At 45.8% G+C, this 20905-nt stretch overlaps 3 protein-coding genes across 3 annotated transcripts; 2 read left to right on the forward strand and 1 right to left on the reverse strand.

Annotated features, from left to right (window-relative positions):
• The first annotated feature begins 405 nt into the window (after positions 1-405).
• Positions 406-1071, forward strand: LOC125549512 (uncharacterized). The gene has a single exon (XM_048712915.2). It carries the CDS (start codon positions 416-418, stop codon positions 806-808), a length of 393 nt encoding a protein of 130 aa, XP_048568872.1. The 5' UTR covers positions 406-415; the 3' UTR covers positions 809-1071.
• A 697-nt stretch (positions 1072-1768) lies between these two features.
• LOC125549513 (uncharacterized) lies at positions 1769-2530 on the reverse strand. Its single transcript, XM_048712916.2, has one exon. The coding sequence runs from the start codon at positions 2420-2422 to the stop codon at positions 2048-2050; it is 375 nt and encodes a 124-aa protein (XP_048568873.1). The 5' UTR covers positions 2423-2530; the 3' UTR covers positions 1769-2047.
• Positions 2531-9720: 7190 nt separating this feature from the next.
• LOC125549514 (uncharacterized) lies at positions 9721-10968 on the forward strand. Its single transcript, XM_048712917.2, has 2 exons — positions 9721-10048; positions 10125-10968. The coding sequence occupies exons 1-2, from the start codon at positions 9784-9786 to the stop codon at positions 10835-10837; spliced, it is 978 nt and encodes a 325-aa protein (XP_048568874.2). The 5' UTR covers positions 9721-9783; the 3' UTR covers positions 10838-10968.
• Positions 10969-20905: the final 9937 nt, after the last annotated feature.

Raw genomic sequence — 20905 nt, forward strand, 5'->3', positions numbered from 1 at the left:
CTCCATGTGGTCGCAAGACTTCTCTGGAAAACAAATCGGCAATGTGTGAAGCATCATCGCTCTTATGACACGGGATAAAATGAGCCGTCTTGGTAAACCTATCAACCACCACAAAAATTGAATCACTCCCCCTCTTAGTGCATGGTAATCCAAAAACAAAATCCATAAAAATATCTTCCCAAAGTATATATACCAGGAATTATTAAAGGCGTATAAAGTTCATAAGGGTTTAAACGTGACATAGCTTTGTGGCAGATCTCACAACGTCAATCGATCAGATAAGTCACATGATTTCTTCTGCCACTCACGCAGCTTTCAGTTGTGCAATGCGATCGGTGTTGTAACTGCGATCACATGATATATACTTAACATCCTTGTTCAGGAGATGAATAGGTGCACACTGTACTTAGCTGCCATGGCTGCCTACCGCATCCTCTTGTTCCTTGTGCTTGCGCTCGCCGTCAGCAACAGCATCAGCCCAGTGGCCGCCGCGGACTACGATGACGTGCAGCTGCGGCAGGAGGCCATGATGCAGGCCCTCGGGGTGGTCGCCCGCTTCGACCTGGCCACCACCGACGCCGAGGCAGTGAGGCAGGTGAAGCAGGCGCTCGCGGTGCTGAACCGTGAGGTCAAGGCCCGCCCCCAGCAGTGGAAGCCCATCTTCAAGGCCCTCGACAAGGTGATGGACAGCGGCGCCGACGACCGCAGTAGGGCAAAGGCGTCCGCTGAGCTCAAGGTGCTGCTCGACCGCGAGCTCGGCCCGTGCCCGGACAGCCTCAGAAGGGACCTCGGAATCGGTGATCTGTAAAATGCATATGCATGCATGCAGTCGCCAGTTCGCCACCTCTGCCTTTCTCTTTCTCCCTGAACGTGCCAGTCGCCAGTGCGGTTGTGAGTTGTCGGAGCTCCCGTCTGTGCACTGCGGCCTGTCGCAGTCGTCAGAGCTCCACCTTTGCCTTACTTTCCTTCCGGTTTCATTAGTCAGCGTGGTGGTTTCTTTTGTTACACTGCTAGTGCTCCCCGTGTTCCTCCATGAATATATGATAAGTTGAAGCTGCATAGATGGTTGGGTCCTGTGTGCTCCATCTCATTTAGGACGTACACTGGCTCATAAGATAGTCTTATCCTAAGCCTGACACGCAATCTAGAAATGACAATAAATATATGGTGTAAAATAAGTTATTTTTCAGCCTTATCATTAGTAACTAGCATGCCAAAATATGTGGTGAGAGATAAGCCTTTCTCTACATTCTCTTGTCACCCCCTCAACATTTATCCTATATGTGGCACTCTTAAAATGTCACCATTGTACACATCCTTAAAGGCCCGGAAGCACAAGCATTAGTCCTTTGAATGGTGTGCCACGGTACCATGGTCAATGGATCGGGAGGCTCTAGGTGCTTAGGCTGCTATTTTTTCGCTCGCCATTTGCTCCTGCTACTTTGCTCATGAAAAAACAAGCCACACGGTATTTTTGTTAATTTTGAAAAAAAATAGTGAAATAAAAAATGATCATAAACTTTTAAAAAAAATCTGATTTTGATAAATTGTTGACAATTTTTTGAAGACAAGTTCATGATAGAAAATCAGTATTTTTAAAAAGTTCAGTAGTTGGAAAAATATTCGTGATTTTAAAAAACATGCACAAATTAATGTTCATGAATTTTAGAAAATAAAATAGGAAAAATAAACAAGAAGAAACAAAGAAGAAAAATGGGAAAAGAATGACACCAGATAAAAACACTATGTAATATGTTTGTGAAGGTTATGTCATGAGCCCATCTACACCAGCAATTCAGGAAAGCCTAGCTAACACAACGACCAAGGAGAGCAAGGCGCCACCTCCTGATTAAGGAAACACATGTTACAGGAGAGCACAATCACAACAGGCGTCGACACGGAAGTGGAAGGCTCGGACAACTGCGACAGGCCGCAGGGAGCACAAGGACTAACAACACCACACCGCAGACAGAGACAGGGCAGTAGGGCACGCTAAAGCCCAACGAAAAAAAAAGGCAGAGATGGCGAACTGGCTATGCAATGCATGTCACGCATATTCGAAGTCGATCTTGACGGCGTTGGGGCCTTGGCCGAGCTCGCGGTTGAGCAGCTCCTTGGCCACGGCGAACGCCGCCTCCTTGCTGCGGTGGTCGGCGCCGCTGTCCATCACCCTGTTGACGTTGTTGAAGATGGGCTTCCAGTACCGCTGCGCCTCCCGGTTCACCACCGCCAACGCCCGCTTCAGCGTCTCCTGGTCGGTGGTCTCCGGGCTGTAGCGGGACAGCACCTTGACGGCCTGCGACATGGCCACCTTCCGCAGCTGCACGTCGTCGTCATAGCCCGCAGCCGCGGCTGCGCTGGTGATGCTGCTGGCGGCAAGGGCGACGACGAGGAAGAAGAGCAGGTGGTTGAACGCAGCCATTGCAGCCGGTGTTACTGCGGTGCACACTAATCCATCTCTTGAACGGGGAGGCTAAGTATACATGCATGGTGTGGTGGCAGTGGCAGCACCGATCGCATTGCCCAACTGCGGCTGCTATGCATGCAAGCAGCGTGATTGAACGGCAGAAAGTGTGACCGATCGAGGACGGATGGAGCGGCTCTGGCGCCCATGTTCCAAGCTGTTGTGCCTGCTGCAGCTTTCGCTTTGCTTCACGAGGATGTGATAAGGTGGCCCCGCCAGTTGACCGGTCCATGGTCCAAGCTGTTGTGACTGCTGCAATCTTTACTTCATGAGGATGTGATAAGGTGACCCCGCCGATTGACCGGTTTTCCTCTCATTTGCTTCACATTCTCACAAATGGCAGTATGAATTGCAGTGCCCTAGCTACAGGAAACGTGGCTTGCGGTGTGTTGTGTGTTTCGGTCACTGCTCCAGATTTATGCATCTAAGGGCATCTCCAGCCGTTGGCCCCACCAGGACGCATAAAAATCGCTCCCTGGGGGCGAGCCGGCGATACAATCGACGCTGGGGGTGGTTTTGCGCCCAGTCGTCGCCCCCAGCTCGCCCCCAGGCGCCGAAATTGGCCCACTTTGCAGTCCAATTTCGACGAATAAAGGGCCCATATGGGCGAGAATAGGCCCATATTCGGCGTGGTTTCGCCGTGTCTCGGCGTTCAATTATCAACACAATTATTTCTTATTACATATTTCATCACAGAAAAATCAAATACTTCAACAAAATAGTACAACAACAAATAGTTCAATACAAATTATATAGTTCAACAAATAAAAACTCGTATTTCATCACACGGCGTCCCCCTTGAGCCTCCATAGGTGCTCAATCAGATCTTTCTGCAGTTGATGATGCACCTGTGGGTCTCGGCTCTCCTGACGCATACTGAGATAGGCAGTCCAAGTTGCCGGTAGATGGTGATCAACTTCGGCTAGAGGACCCTGCCTGTAGTATGGTTCAGTGTCAAACACTGGGTCTTCTTACTCGCTCTCGATGATCATGTTGTGCAAGATGACACAGCAAGTCATAATCTCCCACATTTGATCTTTGGACCAGGTCTGAGCGGGGTACCGAACAACAGCGAATCGAGATTGAAGCACACCAAATGCCCGCTCGACATCCTTCCTGCAAGCCTCCTGAACTTTCGCAAACCAGGCGTTCTTGCCTCCTGCCGCAGGGTTTGAGATCGTCTTCACAAATGTCGACCATCTCGGATAGATGCCATCTGCTAGGTAGTACCCCTTGTTGTATTGGTGCCCATTGATCTCGAAGTTCACCGGAGGAGAATGGCCCTCAACGAGCTTGGCAAAAACAGGAGAGCACTGCAGCAAGTTGATGTCATTGTGAGTTCCTGGCATACCAAAGAAGGAGTGCCAAATCCAGAGGTCCTGTGTGGCTACCGCATCAAGCACCACACTGCAACCGCCTTTGGCGCCTTTGTATATCCCCTGCCAACCAAATGGGCAATCCTTCCATTTCCAATGCATGCATTCGATGCTTCCAAGCATCCCAGGAAATCCTCTTGCTGCATTCTGGGCTAGGATCCGAGCAGTGTCTTCCGCATTGGGTGTTCTCAAGTATTGTGGCCCAAACACTGCCACCACTGCCCGACAGAACTTGTAGAAACACTCTATGCTGGTGGACTCGGCCATGCGCCCATAGTCGTCGAGTGAATCACTGGGAGCTCCATATACAAGCATCCTCATCGCTGTCGTGCACTTCTGGATGGAGGTGAATCCAAGAGCGCCAGTGCAATCCATCTTGCACTTGAAGTAGCTATCGAACTCCCGGATGGAATTCACAATCCTGAGGAAGAGCTTTCGGCTCATCCGATAACGGCGCCGAAATGTTTTCTTGCCATGAAATGGAGCATCGGCGAAGTAGTCGGAGTAGAGCATGCAGTAGCCTTCGAGACGATGCCGGTTCTTTGCTTTCACCCGCCCCGGCGCCGAGCCACCTCGCCGCGGCTTTTCATTGCTCGCCAGCAGCTGGGCGAGGGCGGCGAGCACCATGAGATGCTCTTCTTCCTGGACGTCGGCCGCGGCTTCCTTCTCCAGCAGCGCGGCGAGCTCTTCCTCGTCATCCGAGTCCATCGCCGAGACAGGCAAAACGCCGAACATCTTGTGCTCGGTGGGCGTGTACCCGCCGCTAAACCGCGCCTCCGCGGCCGGAAACGGCGGCCGGAAACGCCCAGCTGCTGTGGGAGGGGCTGCCGCGGCGAAGCGCTGCTATTTTCTGGCAGGGAATGGCTATCTAGCGGAGTAGGGCGGCGGCCGTCGCCGGGATATAGCTAGTGGAGGCCGAGGGCGCGGGGGGTGTGAGGCGAGTCGGGGGAAGAAAACCTTGACTTTTCCCCTGTCGGTGTGGGCCAGGCGTGCTTTTCCCTAGCGCCGGAGCCCCCAACTGCTCCCCAGCGCACCGGGTTCGGCCTGTGACCGCCGGGCGGAAAAAAGGTCCGAACCGGCGATTTTCGGCGTCCTGAGGGGCGCGACTGGGCCGTTTTTTCCGCGCCGGCACCGAAAAAGTGGCCTGGGGGGGGGGGGGCTGTTCAGGGCGCGGCTGGAGATGCTCTAAGCTTGCACTTTGGATCAACTGAAAATACTTAAGGTTAAAGTAGTAAAACTTGTAAAGGCTATTACAAGGCATGCTTGAAAATAGTTTGTGCTCCTCGATCATGTTCTTATTGCTAACTTGGAATGTTTTTGCAGATGACCGCCTCGATGAAGAAGAGAACCGAGAGTTGATCATGCAAGCCATCTACGTGTATGTTCAGCTAGTTAGAAGTTGGCTACATTTTGCATGCTTCCTCTTTTCTGGTTTATAGGGCTTGTCTTAAAAAATTATTTATTTTTCATTTTATAAGTCTCAATTCTACTAGTTACTATCACATATTTAGATTTTAAGGTGTATTAAATCAATGCGTGCAAGGATTAAGAGAAAACTCATCAATGAATGTAAAAGTTCTTGGTCATTTAGTGGTTATGCATGCATGCATTGTCATTAATGCATCAGTAAACACAATTTTTTGAGAAAAACAAGCATACTAATTTAAGTATTTTTGCAAACTACAAAATGTGCTCCACCACTCACCATTTACCTTGTTGGAGAGATTTTTAAATTGAGCCCTATAAAATGGAAAGGAGGGAGTATGTAACTTGTTGTACCAGGTGATTGCTTTGTGAAGTGCTTCTGCAAACCACTTTGAACTCAAACAAGGTTCATTCTTTGGTGATTTATCTATTCAACTCTTTAAATTGCATCTCTTGGTCATCAACACATTTACCTTATTTTTATACAAGTTATGTATTATTCTAGGATAGATACATCTGAAGGGATGGAACGTGCGGGTGAAGTGTACAAGAAGGCTTAATTTAGTATCAGAAAATAGATTTTACTTAAGGAGATGGTAAAACTATGTTGTGGTTTCTTAGTTTCAATATTTTTTCCAACTATCTTAGCTATATGTATTATCTGTAGGTATATTACAAGTAGTATTTTTTTACCACCAGAATACCAGAATATTTTTATGGACATTTACTGTTTTCAATTGATTATGAAGGCATACACGCAACTTGATTCAATTTATGTAGATGTCATTTGTTTATTCAACATAAAGTAATTGTTGGAACTAACTATTTATTTTGCGTGTGATGAAATAGTTTATTGTTGAAACATGGGTTTTGCCACCTTTTTTTTCTGTGACAGATTAATAACATGAAAATGGTACTGTGCCGATAGGCTACCGCCACAAAATATAGCCAATGCAACAAAAATTATAAAGGGGCAGTGGCCCCATGCAAAAAATCTAGTTGGCCCCAGCAATGTAATAATACCATGGAAAATAAGGTCATCACATTAATATTTTACCATGGGAAAAACCCATTGTGATATGTTAATGCCACAACTTATGTTTCCATTGCAATAGAAAGTGCTCCATGGCTTTAAATGTGTAATACAAAGTATTCTTACTGTGAGAACTAGTATGTATTGTTGCAATAGTGTGGTTTGAATTTTAATGTGTTGCAACAATTTATTACCACACAATCTATCGAACCAACTGCATTTAGCTTTTCCCATTATAAAATTCCCTGCGAAAAATACCTATTGCAATTGTGGTGGTCTTATTGAAACGATTTTCCTAGTTGCAGTATAGCTGCCTCTTTGTAGTAGGTTGAAACTTCCTACCTTTGATAAGGGCCACACTTATTGTATTTATAAGTCGGGGTTATGCCGAATGCGCATCCAGATGTTTGGTTACAAGCTTGGTTTAAACGCAAGAAAAATAAACAAACAATAGCAACCAACCAAGGATCATATCATGTTTACAATGCATTGATGATTCAAATTTTCCTTATATTTCCTGAGTCCTCTTAATTATATGAATATATATCCTAAAATGTTCATGAATTCAAAATTTGTGTCTTAAAAAATCACAAATTTAAAAAGTGTTCATGAATGCAGAAAAAAATCGTGAATCTTAACAAAAGTTTGTGAATTAGAAAAACATCCAAATTGGAAAAAAAACATAAATTTAATAATAATTAAATGATAAGAAAATGGAAAAGAAACAAGAAACAAGAAGAAAACGAAATAAAAAGCATAAAATGGTCGGACAAAACCGGAAGAGGGAGCCTCCTGGAAACTAGAGAAGTCTACTTGGGGCAGGCCCAATACTTATATGTAAACATCGACCTACCCGTTGGATGTGCTGACAACAACATATTAAAAAGGAAAAAAAAACATCCTTGTAGCTTGAGGCATGGGCCCATGTGGGGGAGTAAGCAGCCCATGGATATTTCGCACATGTGGCCCACAAAGAAAAAATGAAATCACCAGCAACACGGGCACACAACTGCATCGCCCCACCTTCTAGAAACCTGCATCAGTAATCAAATTCATGTAGGTGAACGAGTGGCAGTATCACCACTCCAATTCAATTGCAATACCTTCACTGAAGTCTTGATGTTTTTCATATTACAAAGATTTTTACTACGTAACAGATGTCTCTAAGAGATTTCATAGTAGTTATTAGATCGGAAATCCAATTTGGCTCGCAGGAGCACGAGCTCCTGCATGTGAAAATGATTTTTGAAATGTCAAAAAAATCCCAAAAAACTTCTATGTATTCATGGTCACATCCAAATGGTACATGCGAAGTTTTAGGCAAAAATCGTTAAACATTTTGGCCTGTGAAAAAAACAGATTGAACACCAAATGTTAGCCAACAATGTCACCGCAAATTTATTTATTTCACCAATGGAAAACTACTGCTCTGTTTTGCATGAAAATTATTAAGCATGCTTGCGACACTAACATGAACATACCACTTTTTTTTAGGTACTGTTCATCCTAGAGCAAATGCACCCGGGAGCCAAAACGCCTCCCCATTCTTTGATGTAGTATTTACTTTGTAATTTTTTGGACATTGTACCTGTAATGGCTGCGAGTATAAATAAAATTACAGGTTTTTCTAGAAAAAAATATTGCATCGCACGCGCCATCATCAGTTTGTAGTTCGCATAATTACAGTCTACCAGTCCTTCTGTTTCTTCTGTTCATGTAAGCCGTTGTCCTAGTGAGGAGCCTCAAATGTTGGCTAGATTGAGTGAACTCACAGCTCATCCGGTGTATCATCACTGTATCCCTCGTTGTATCCAGGATCTGAATGTCCATGTGAATAAATAAGCCATCAACAAAAATATAGTAATCGTGTTTCACAAATGGCAATCTAGCTGTCTTCATCTCTGTGGGCTTGTCTCGAGGGCTCAAGGCTTGATGAAGCCAGTGCTCTCCATCTTCTCTCAGCTTGCCCAGCTCGCGACCTCCTCAAGTTAGGTAAGTGACGGGTAGATCTGAGCTTGTCGTTCTCTCGATATCGCACTAGACGCGTCTAATAGCCGTTCAGGTACGCGTCTAATAGCCCCTGGGCGTGTTAAACTGAACGTCGACGGGTCGTACTGCCCCGCCTCTAGTGCTGCAGGTGCAGGCATGATCTTGAGGGACAGTAGTGGAGCGATTATTTTTTCGGTGTGCAGAAACCTTCTCTTCTGTGCAGATCCTTTGCAAGCGGAGCTGGCGGCCTGTCTCGAAGGCCTAAATTTTGCCATGCAATGGGCTCCTTTTCCTGTGGACGTGGAGATGGACAGCCTGATTGCTGTGCAGGCTATCCGATCAATGAAGGAAGATAAATCGCAACATGCGATGATGATTTCGGAAGCTAAGAGACTTCTTGGTGAAAGGGAAAGTTCAATTGCTCATATTAGTAGGACACAAAACTGTGTTGGGCATAGACTAGCTGAGTTTGGCCGAGTAGAAGCTAGGACTGCCATATGGTTAAAATCTGGACCTGCTAATGTACCAGAACTATGTATGGAGGATCTCCCTCCAAGCTGAGCAACGAAATTCCCTTTAACCCCGCAAAATAAAAACTTATCTTATGTTCTTTACATATACAACCGATTCGTTAAATCATGTTAGATATTAGGGATCTAATTTCTAGAATACTGATCTATATTCAATGAATTTGCATCTAGAAACATCCGGAGAAGCCTTTTCTAAAGCACGGAAGAATTATTGCCGATGGATTCACTAGAATTTAGATTTTTTTTTTGACATAATCATACTGGTTCTTTTGCTATAGTTTTAGTATTTTTTTGGTAAAATGACATTGCTCAACAATCATTACTAGATGTGGTTTGGAAATTAACTCTTTAACACTTTACAAGTGAACTTAAACACATAGTTGTACATATACCTACATAAACCTAGTTATATATAACTTTAAGGTGTCGTAACCTCCAAAACATAGAGCCGGCCCTAAGTTATGCGACAAATAATAAGATCGGTCCTCAAAAAAAAAAGATCGGCAAAGGTAGGCCCATCGATTGCATATAGGAAAATATATTCGGTGCATTCTACATCTTCTTGTATATGGTCCTTACACGCTACATCATCAAAATATAAATTTGTAGACAATTCTAATTACATGTATATAGTTGGTGCTTTCTCCTCCTGTCGTGCTTCCGTGCAACATCAAAATATAAAATGTGTAGACGAATCTAATTACCTACGCACAAAGCTCGATCTCTCCGGATAGCTGCGATGCTAAGCGATGTTTAGTCGCTTTACGTACGTCCCACCCAGGGTCGACCTCCCAGACAGATGCTGTCCCTCACATGCATTGATGCATGCAACACCTGAGCATCTTTCCCTCCTATAAATCCCCATGCAATACAGCCTTACACCTCATCAAACTCACGGCTAGCTACCCACTAGCCACACTTACCAAACACAAATCAGCTAAACTAGCTTACCTCAAGAAGGTAGCAATGGCGAGGGCTTTCCCTATGGGAGTGGTGGCCGCCGCGGTGGTGCTGGTTGTGCTGTTTACCACCGTGTCCTCTGCCGCCGCGCAGCCTCGACCTCCTCTGCCAATGAACTCCCGCATGATCACCCCGGGGCGGTTTGGGAAGAGGGCTCAGGTGCTCTCCTGCGATGACACCAAGGACGGGAACAGCCCATGCGTCGCCACCTGCGACAAGCGCTGCCCCAATGAGTGTGTTGTCATGTGCCCAGGCTGCAAGACATACTGCTGTAAGCATCCTAATTTGTATCCCCGAAATGCCCTTCTTATGACACAGATAAGATGCTAACCAAAACTTTCTTGAAGTGTGTGACTTTTACCCCGGGGTGTCCTGTGGCGACCCGCGTTTCACCGGCGCTGATGGCAACAACTTCTACTTCCATGGCAAGAAGGACCAGGACTTCTGTGTCATCTCCGATGTTGACCTCCACATCAACGCTCACTTCATCGGCAAGCGCAACCCCTCTATGAGCCGCGACTTCACCTGGATCCAAGCCCTGGGCATCCGCTTCGCTGATCACCGCCTGTACATGGGCGCCCAGAACACCACCAAGTGGAACAACGACGTCGACCGCCTCGAGTTGGCCTTCGACGGAGAATCGATCAACATCGCTGCAGACATCGGGGCAAAGTGGCTTGTGCCTGGCCTGACCATCACGAGGACCACCGTGACCAATGGCGTGAGGGTCCAGCTTAAGGGTGTGTTTGACATCATTGCTAAGGTGGTGCCCGTCACGGAGGAGGACTCCCGCGTCCACAACTATGGTGTGACAGAGGATGACAGCCTCGCGCATCTGGACATCGGGTTCAAGTTCTATGACCTCACCGACGACGTTCACGGTGTCCTTGGCCAGACCTACCGCTCTGACTATGTCAACAAGCTCAGCGTGAGCGCTAGCATGCCTGTGATGGGTGGTGTGGCCAGCTACATCTCCTCCGACATCTTCTCCACTGACTGCAAGGTCGCCAGGTTCGGACTTAGCGCTGGCATCTCCATGGTCACCAGCACGGCGAACTAAGCCATTTCTCAAGACAAATATCACTCTGATCTAATCGGCCTATACTGATGATGGAGAAATAAAATAATATGCGAGAAATGTAATGTGTAACATCCATTTGTGACAGAAATCAATGACCTTCCCCTGAGAAATGAAATCATCTTTCGTGCTGCAAATTTTAATTGTGCTTTCCTATCCGTGCAGTTTTGTTTGGTGTGATGCGATGTTCAAAATTTGCTCCAGGTCTTCTTCTTCTTCCCTATTCTAGTTCTAGTACTGAATAGTAATAATTCAGAGTCGCTCCACCGAGCGATTTAAGTGTCATGCTCATAAGGCAATCACTTCTTAATTAACTTCTTATGACTGTAACTAATAGGTTAGGTAGTAAAGATGAAGTACATTATTTCTAGTGAGTCCATGAATGTAACAAATTGATCCAAAATGTTTGGTATGCCGCTGACGCTGAAGAGACATATTAAGATGATGACCCCCCCCCCCCCCCCCCCCCCCGCGCGCGTTAAACATTTGAGAAAGCATAGACTTGAGGCCACCCCCTTATCTAGCCACTCATTTTTGCATGGCGATTCATGCAAACAGTTTTGTCTTTTTGGTTTCTTCCATATAAAACAACATATTAACTTCAAAAATTGCAGCAGAACAAAAAATTCTAACTAGATGGGAGAAAAAAAAACTTTCGGATTTTTCCGTGCATCATAAATACTGAAAATGACATTTTCAATCCGAAAAATCTCATTTCACATATTTATGTTGGACCAAAAAAATCTGAAAGTTTTTCCTATATTGTAGTTAGAATGTTTTGGTGTCTTGCAAAGTTTGAAGTTCATATGTTGTCTTATTTGAAGGAAACAAAAAAGAAAAAATTTAATGTAATAAGTTAGTTGTATAGCATGGATTTCAAAACAAAAAAGAGAACCCAATGTCCAGCCCGCCTGGACATCGGACCCTATTCGCGTACAACAAAGAAGAGAGAGTGTGCCTGTGTTGCGCAGGTTGTCTCGATGGGGGGTTGACCTTGAGCTCTTCATTGCAGACATGCAGCCAACCGGAGGCCATCGACGGTCGGCCGGCAACCTTTGGCCGGCGAAGGAGGTTGCAACTAGCTCTGGTCAAGTTGACTTACAAACACACAACATGTGCTGTGCTAGCTGCATTTGTAAAAAAAGAACTAGCAGTTCAGGAAAGTCGCAAGTTAACGTAGCTCGGCCGCGAGAGAGCTATGGACGTTTGTTTCGCCATGAATCCACATGACCTGGAAAGATATAGCTCAGTCGTCTTAGAGACTTAGACGATAAAAAAGGGGGCACAGTGAGACGTACGTACGAGACCTAGCTACTTTATGTAGGATTGTAGCCGGGTCAACGCGTATGTCTGGTCACTGGTAAAAAAGGGGCCTATAGTCCCGGTTCGTAAGGGTCTTTAGTCCCGGTTCCTGAACCGGGACTAAAGTGTCGGTACTAATGCCCCGACCCTTTAGTCCCGGTTCAATCCAGAACCAGGATTGATGGGCCTCCACGTGGGCAGTGCTCAGAGCCCAGGCAGGAGACCATTTGGTCCCGGTTGGTGGCACCAACCGGGACCAATAGGCATCCACGCGTCAGCATTTCTGTGGCTGGGGTTTCTGGTTTTTTTAAAGGGAGGGGGGTTTGGGGGTTTTGGGGGGTTAATTTAGGTGTTTCATATATTGTGTTAGCTAGCTATAATTAATAGAGAGAAGTGTCCTCTCTTACGTCCGTGCTTGGTCGACGCTACGTACTATACATACGTATAGAGAGGAGTAGACACGCTAGTTAGCTAGTAAGCAAACGAAGGAAACAGAAGATCGTCATGAACATATATGCATACAGAAAGAAGTGATATCGACCACCTCTCCTTCTCCGAGAGATTGGTCGAACAACAAGTTCTCGTATATCTATCCGACACTACCGGCTACATATATACAATAATTATCTCTTACAAATATAATCATACGGACTCATGGTCCACATAGTATTCTCCGTCTTCACCGATCACTTGGTCAAGAAAGAATGCCGCCAATTCCTCTTGAATTGCTCGCATGCGAGCTGGTGCTAGGAGTTCATCCCGCTTCCGAAACATCTAATTTGAAGAAGGGGGTCAATACATATATGTATGAATGAATGAAACTGAATACAAATGATGGTAATAAAATAAAATTGTGAATGTTGTTATTTACGTACTTCATATTGTTTGTTAGAGTACCCGCCCCGCTCACAGGTCGTGTGGCGGATGGACTCGCAGATGTAGTATCCACAGAAATCATTCCCTTGTTCCTGCCACAACCACTTTACAAGAAATAGAGGTCAATCAAACTGATAAGCAAGAATGCTAAATGGTATTGATGAAACTAGCGCTTGAATCACTAGGAGATGCGCGGAACATGCTACTATAGTACATACTTTCGGGTGTCTAAATTCCAGCTCCTTCGGCAGTCCCGGAACTGTTTTGGTCAATTTTCTCCAAACCCTGCCGGACAAAGAAAACAATTACTTGATATCAGGAAATGAACAAAGTTGCTGATATGGTGGATAATGATCGATTTAACTTACTTCTTGAGGATTTCAGTCATGTCCGCATACTCCTGGGGATCTTTTCGTTTAGAGTCCAAGACGGTTACTACTCCCTGCTCAAGCCTAATCTCTAGGAGAATATAGTGGAAACTGCACACGCATGCATAACTCATCAATTACATTACTATAATCTGGACTAATATATAAGGGAAACCGAATATGCACAAGACAGTAACACTCACTCGAAGTTGTAAGGAAAGAGTATTATATCTTTGTTTTCATTTTTTTTGAATGATCGTAGCAAGTTGGCCTTGGTATCCGCGGCATGAAATTTAACCTGAGTTGCATCTATGAGATATGTGTTAATGAACCCATATCACCGATTTGTCTTTTCTTCAATTCGGCAATCTTCATTCTGCATAATATAGTGAGGATAATTATAAATACATGCAATCACTAGTAGAAAACAGGGCTATGGTCACGGGGCAATATTCACATTAGTCCCGGTTCAGTCACGAACCGGGACTAATATGAGCATTGGTCCCGGTTCGTGCGGCTAAGGCATTAGTCCCAGTTCACTCGGGCCCTTTAGTCCCAGTTTAAGACATGAACCGGGACTAAAGGGTGCGATGACCTTTAGTCCCGGTTCGTGCCTCAAACCGGGACTAAAGATTAGACCTTTAGTCCCGGTTTGAGGCACGAACCGGGACTAATGGGGTTGAGACCTTTAGTCCCGGTTCGTGCCACGAACCGGTACTAAAGGTCCCATTTTCAAACTCTACCCCCCCCCCCCCAGTGGATCGCCTTTTCAGTTTTAAAAAAAATAAAAGAAAATGATGGAAATGTCAAAAGAATAGAAGAAAATAAGTTTCCCATGTGATATGTGGTCTAGTTGTTGGGAAAATTTGCAAATGTGAATTTTGAATTTATTTGCAAAATCTCTCTCAAATTTGTAAAAATGGGCACAACTTTTGCATACTAACTCGGATGAAAAAGTTTTTTATATGAAAAATCATCTACTCGAAAAGTTACATCCGAATTTAATGGGGAAACCCCGTTAAACATTTTCAAAATCCTCAAAAACCTAATAGAAAAATAGTTACGGGGCTTTTAAGATCTAGAGTGAAAAAAATCGAAAAAAATTCAAACAGTGGGCAAACTGTGGTCAAACAATGGTCAAACTAATTATTCTAGAATATTAGTGTTACTAAATAATTATTTCAATTATTTCAATTTTGGTCAAATCTGGTCAAACTGTGGTCAAACAATGGTCAAACTAATTATTCAAGAAATATTAGTGTTACTAAATAATTATTGTTTTTTAAAACAATAGTTTCAAAATAAAACTATGAAATGTGTCACTTCATGCTCAAGCAAAATCCTGAAGGTTAATAGGATTGCCATCTTAGTATTGTCAGGAAAACAACAAGTGCAGACTCGGAGCGAGGGAGAATAGAACCTGGAAGTTAAGCGTGCTCAAGCTGGGGGAGTGGGAGGATGGGTGACCGTTCGGGAAGTTAGATGATTTGGAATGATGAGGGCTGATTAGAGGATAAATTGAGAAGTGATGAGGGGTGGTGATTACAGACTAGAGGTTAAAATAATTCAGAATTTTGAAAATAAAAAAAATTCAAAAAAAATTTCAAAAAAAATCATAAAATTTCCTTTAGTCCCGGTTGGTGTTCCACGTGGACTAAAGGTGGAGCTCCACGCGGCCGCGCCCTTTAGTCCCGGTTCTGGATTGAACCGGGACTAAAGGGAGAGGCATTAGTACCGACATTTTAGTCCCGGTTCCAAAACCGGGACTAAAAGGCCCTTATGAACCGGGACTGAAGGCCCTTTTTCTACCTGTGAATGAAAGAGATGAGCTATATAGAGAGACTTAATGACAGAAGTAGTAGTACTTACAGACAGTAGCAGGTGATCGTTGTTTTATCGAGGGCCAATTGATTGAAAAACTTATAGAACTCCTCAAATGGAATAGGCAACAGTTCAATTCCAACGAGGTCATGCTCCGGTTTAACTCTCGCATACAAAGTACTCCTCCCCCCAGACTCTCTGCAGATTTTCAAGTACCAATCATGTAATCTTCGCATCATCGTTGTTAAAGATTTTTCATCTTTGACGAGAGGCTTCCCGTACTCGTATCTGTGTATCTGCACCTCCATGGTATCATAATGTACATTGTCGGGCAGGTAATCATCAACATTGCCATAACCGGGCACCATCCTCGGATCGACGATGTCGGTAGGCACCTTGAGGGGGGGGGGCACGATTGCTTCGCTTGTTCGCCGAGCTGGGCAATTTGTTTCCCAGCTGCTCGTCGTTCTTTCAGCCTTTGATCACTGACTGTACTTCCCGACCGCTCCGCTTCGGCCCATGTCTTTGCAATAATGCGCTCATAGTTGCCTTTCGGCGGAGACTTGGGTGGTTTTGCCAGGGCAGCCAGAATGCGCTTCACTTTCACCGGATCTACCTTCTCCTCCGGAGGTGGATGTCTCTTTGCTTTCAATCCTTGAAACCAGTCATCCACTTCGGTTCGCGCGATCTTCGCGTTCTCCTCCGGGGTCCTCTCGTATGGTAACTTCTCTGGAGTCTTCGGAGAAGGACCAAATCTGTATGTCCTCCCACCTCTGGTTGTACTGCTAGACGCCGACCGAGCAGACGGAGCGGTTGTCTTCTTTACTTGCTTAAGAGGCGGAGGAGAAGGACTACGACGCGCCGGAGCAGCTGGAGCGGCGGCAGGTCTCTTCCGCCCTTGCTGACGAGGCGAAGAAGTAGGAGGCTGGCTGCTCGGGCGCGTCAGCGCAGGCGGAGAAGGAGGCGGAGTGCCGCCACGCGCCGGAGAAGGAGCCGGCCGAGAGCCCTGATCGTCACTCGCCGGAGGAGGAGGCGGTGGAGGAGGCGGAGTGCCCTGACTTGCCGGAGGAGGAGGAGGAGGCGGAGGCGTCCAGTTCGGAAGGTTGATGAGCTCCTTCTGCCATAGGCATGGAGTCTTCAGAGCAGACCGCAGCCGAGTCTCCCCTTCACCGGTAGGGTGGTCAAGCTGGAGGTCCTCAAATCCCTCCGTTATTTTATCCACCATCACCCTAGCATATCCTTCTGGAATCGGCCGGCAGTGAAAAGTTGCGCCGGGTTCAGTAGGATAAACAGAGCCAACAGCTGCCTTGACCTTCAAATTCATCCATTGCGTTATAAGGTGGCAATTTTGAGACTCCATTATAGCATCCACGGGATAGCTGGCAGGAGCCGTCAAGGCATGCTCCGGCTGAAGCAGCTCGGTGGAAGCCACGCTGCTTCTGCGCTGAGATGGCGGGGTAGCTTCGGGGGAAGCTTCGGCAGTACATTTGCTGCGATTTGCTTCTCGTTCCTCTATCGCGTCTACCCTTGCTTGCAGCGCCTACATTTGGGTCTGCTGCACTTTTTTCCTCCTCTCATGGGATTTGTAACCGCCTGCGTCCGGAAACCCAACCTTCCACGGAATGGAGCCTGGCGTGCCTCGTGTCCGTCCAGGGTGCTCAGAATTCCCGAGGGCCATTGTGAGCTCGTCGTTCTCTCTGTCTGGAAAGAACTTCCCTTGCTGCGGTTGCTTCAATATACTGCTTAAGCTTACTGACTGGTATGTCCATTTGTTCGTTCGTCCAAATGCACTTCCCTGTTTCAGGGTCCAAGGTTCCGCCAGCCCCGAAGAACCAAGTCCGGCAACGGTCTGGCCAGCTAATTGTCTCTGGTTCGATCCCTTTAGCAACCAGATCATTCTCAGTCTTGGCCCACTTAGGCAGGGCTACGAGGTAGCCACCTGACCCCGTGCGATGGTGAAGCATCTTCTTCGCAGCATTTTGCTTGTTTGTCGCCGACATCTTCTTACTCTTTTCCGATGTATTGTGGGCCACAAATGCGGGCCAGTGATCTCTGATCTTCTCATATCTGCCCTTGAATTCTGGTGTCTCTTTTTTATCGACAAACCTATTCAGCTCTTTCTTCCACCTCTTGAATAGATCTGCCATCCTCTTAAGAGCAAAAGACTTGATTAATTGCTCTTTAACTGGCTTCTCCGGATCATCCTCTGGGGGTAGGGTGAAATTTGACTTCAGCTCAGTCCAAAGATCATTTTTCTGCATATCATTGACATAAGACACCTCGGGGTCTTCTGTAGCCGGCTTAAACCATTGCTGGATGCTTATCGGGATCTTGTTCCTAACCAGAACCCCGCACTGAGCAACAAATGCGCTCTTTGTCCGGAGGGGTTCAATCGGTTGGCCGTCGGGCGCGATTGCTATGATCTCTAACTTTTCATCCGAGCTCAACTTTTTCTTCGGGCCTCGTCTCTTTACCGAAGTTGTGCTCGATCCGGAGGGCTAGAAAAAAGAACAAACACTTAATTAATATGTGTACATACCAAAACAATGAATGCATCAATCAACTAGTCAGCACAGGCTTAACTAATATATATACCTGGCCGGACTCGGTTCGGTCACCGGAGCCATCATCACGGTCTCCTTCTTGCACCGGCATTGGGTCACCGGAGCCGTCCTCATGTTCTTCTTCTTGCACCGGCATTAGGTCACCGTAGCCAGCTTGTTCACCCTCTCCTTCCAGACCATCGGTGTCGTTGAGAAACAACGAGACGACATCACTTCCTTCTGCGATTATGTCCCTCAACAACACTTCTTTTGCTTCGTCTCGGGCGGTGTCCATAGTTTCTACAAATATTTACAACATGGCAATTATTATTCAAACATGACAGATGGATATATTAATGCCAAACGTAGAACTAGCTACCTAATCATAGCAAGCTATCGGGAGGGGGTATATATCGACAACGACGACACTACATCTATGTCCCTCGACGACCCTCGTTCCCGATAAAAAAGAGGAAGAAGAAGAAAAAAAGAGGAGAAGAAAGAATAGAGGAGAAGAACTCCTCTATTCTTTCTTCTCCTCTTTTTTTCTTCTTCCTCTTCTTTTTTTATCCTCTTCTTCCTCTCATGTTCGAGAGGATCGCCGAGGGGTCGGGAGGTTGCGTAGTGTCAAAGGATTCAACAAAACCATGTCTTCATCATTAGGCGAAAGTAACATGTGCATGATGGTACGAAGCTCTTCAAAGTTGTTCTGGAACGGAGTCCCAGATAGGATAATTCGTTTTTTGGTACAAAGTTCAGCAAGAGCCTTCCGAATATCGCTATTTGGAAGGCCTTTGCTGAATTCGTACCAAAAGGCGGATTATTCTATCCGGGACTCCATTCCAGAAAAACTTTGCAGAACTTCGTACCAACATGCCCTGGTTACTTCCGGCTAATGATGAAGGCATGGATTTCTTCAATACTTTGACACTAGGAAACCTCTCTTGACCCCTCGGCGATCCTCGACCCCTCGAACCCTCGAACCCCCGATAAAAATTAAGAAGAAGAAGAAGAAGAAGAAGAAGAAGAAGAAGAAGAAGAAAAAAGAGGAGAAGAAGAAAGGAATAGCTAGAGGAGAAGAAGAACTGACAAAGTCTTCTCCTCTATTCCTTCTTCTTCTCCTCTTTTTTTTTCTTCTTCTTCCTCTTTTTTCCTTTTCTTTTTTTCTCCTCTTCTTCCTCTTCTCTTCTTCTCCTTCTTCGGGTAAGCCCTAGTTTCCCGACCCTCGACCGCTCGACGACACTCTCGACATGCCCTCGTTCCCGATAAAAAAAGAAGAAGAAGAAAAAAGAAGAGAAGAAAGAATAGAGGAGAAGAACTTCTTCTCCTCTATTCTTTCTTCTCCTCTTTTTATTCTTCTTCTTCCTCTTCTTTTTTTCCTCTTCTTCCTCTCTTCTTCTTCTCCCTCTTCCCCTCCTCTCTCATGAATGTTCGCCGTCCCCCCCCCCTCGACCCCTCAACGACCCTCGTTCCCGATAAAAAAATAAGAGGAAGAAGAAGAAAGAATAGAGGGGATCTTTTTTTATCCTCTTCTTCCTCTCCTCTTCTTCTCCCTCTTCTTCCCCTTCTTCCCCGCCTCTCTCATGAATGTCCGACGTTCTTGACCCTCGACCCCCTAAACTAGTTCTCGACCCTCGACCCCCTAAACTAGTTCTCGACCCTCGACCCCCTAAATATCCATATATGAACAAAAATTTCTACAAATGAAAATAACCTAAAAAAATCATATGATCATCTATGAACAAAAAAAAAACATCATTTGATCATCTATCATCTATGAACAAAAAATTCATCATTTGATCATCTATCATCTATGAACAAAAATATTCCTAGATACATAAAAAATTTCTACAAATGAAAATAACCTAAAAAAATCATATGATCATCTATGAACAAAAAAACATCATTTGATCATCTATCATCTATGAACAAAAAAATCATCATTTCATCATCTATCATCTATGAACAAAAATATTCATCATTTGATCATCTATCATCTATGAACAAAAATATCCCTAGATACATAAAAAATTTCTACAAATGAAAATAACCTAAAAAAAATCATATTATCATCTATGAACAGAAAAAACATCATTTGATCATCTATCATCTATGAACAAAAATATTCCTAGATACATAAAAAATTTCTACAAATGAAAATAACCTTAAAAAATTTGCAAAGGGAGGGCGCCGGCGGCCGGACCAAGCTAAGGAGAGGTCGGCAGCGAGGATGGCGTCGGGGCAGGGGCGCGGGCGACAGCGAGGGCGGGCCGGGGCGGCGCGCGGGCGACGGCGACGGGGGCGGGCCGGGGCGGCGCGCGTCGGGGCCGGGGCAGGGGCCCGGGCGACGGCAAGCGACGGCGAGGGCGCGGGCGACGGCGAGGGCGCGGGCGACGGCGAGAGCGCGGGCGCGGGCGAGGCGACGGCGACGGCGGGGCAGCCTGGCGGCGTCGGCGTCGGGGCGGCAACTGCGAGAGACGAGAGTGAAAATTTCCAAAGTGTGAACATATATGGCAAAGCCTTTAGTCCCGGTTCGTGGCACAACCCGGGACTAAAGGTGGGCATTAGTCCCGGTTGGTGCCACCAACCGGGACCAAAGGCCGCCGCGCCTTTGGTCCCGGTTGGTGGCACCAACCGGGACTAAAGGGGGGCATTGGTCACGGTTGGTGACGAACCGTGACCAATGCCTCCCTTTAGTCCCGGTTGGTGCCACCAACCGGGACCAATGGCCTTGTGCTGCCCGCGCCCAAAAGTTTAGTCCCACATCGCTAGCTGAAGGGCGCCGGCACTTGTTTATAAGCGCTGGTGTGCCTCCCCATTCGAGCTCCTCTCTAATGCAGGCTTTCGGGCCTAAACTTGCTACTGCTTGTGGGCCTATTGGGCCTTCTGCGGGCCTGAATCCTGGCCCATGTAGGGTTTCTAGTCGTATTCAGGCCGTGGAGGCCCAGTAGGTGGCATTTTTTGGCTTTTTCTTTTTTATTTCTACATTTATTTTGGTTTTTTATTTTTTTATTTCTACTTAAAACTAAATACTTATAGTTTTTTAGTGATTTTTTTTTGCTTTTAGGTCACAAAAATTATAAACTTTCTGTTAGTGCCATTAGTTTTAAATTTTGAATAGTTTAAATTTGAATTTTTAA

The sequence above is a fragment of the Triticum urartu genome, chromosome 3A (genome assembly GCF_056163025.1).
Source record: "Triticum urartu cultivar PI428250 chromosome 3A, HENAU_Tu73, whole genome shotgun sequence".
Lineage (NCBI taxonomy): Eukaryota > Viridiplantae > Streptophyta > Magnoliopsida > Poales > Poaceae > Triticum > Triticum urartu.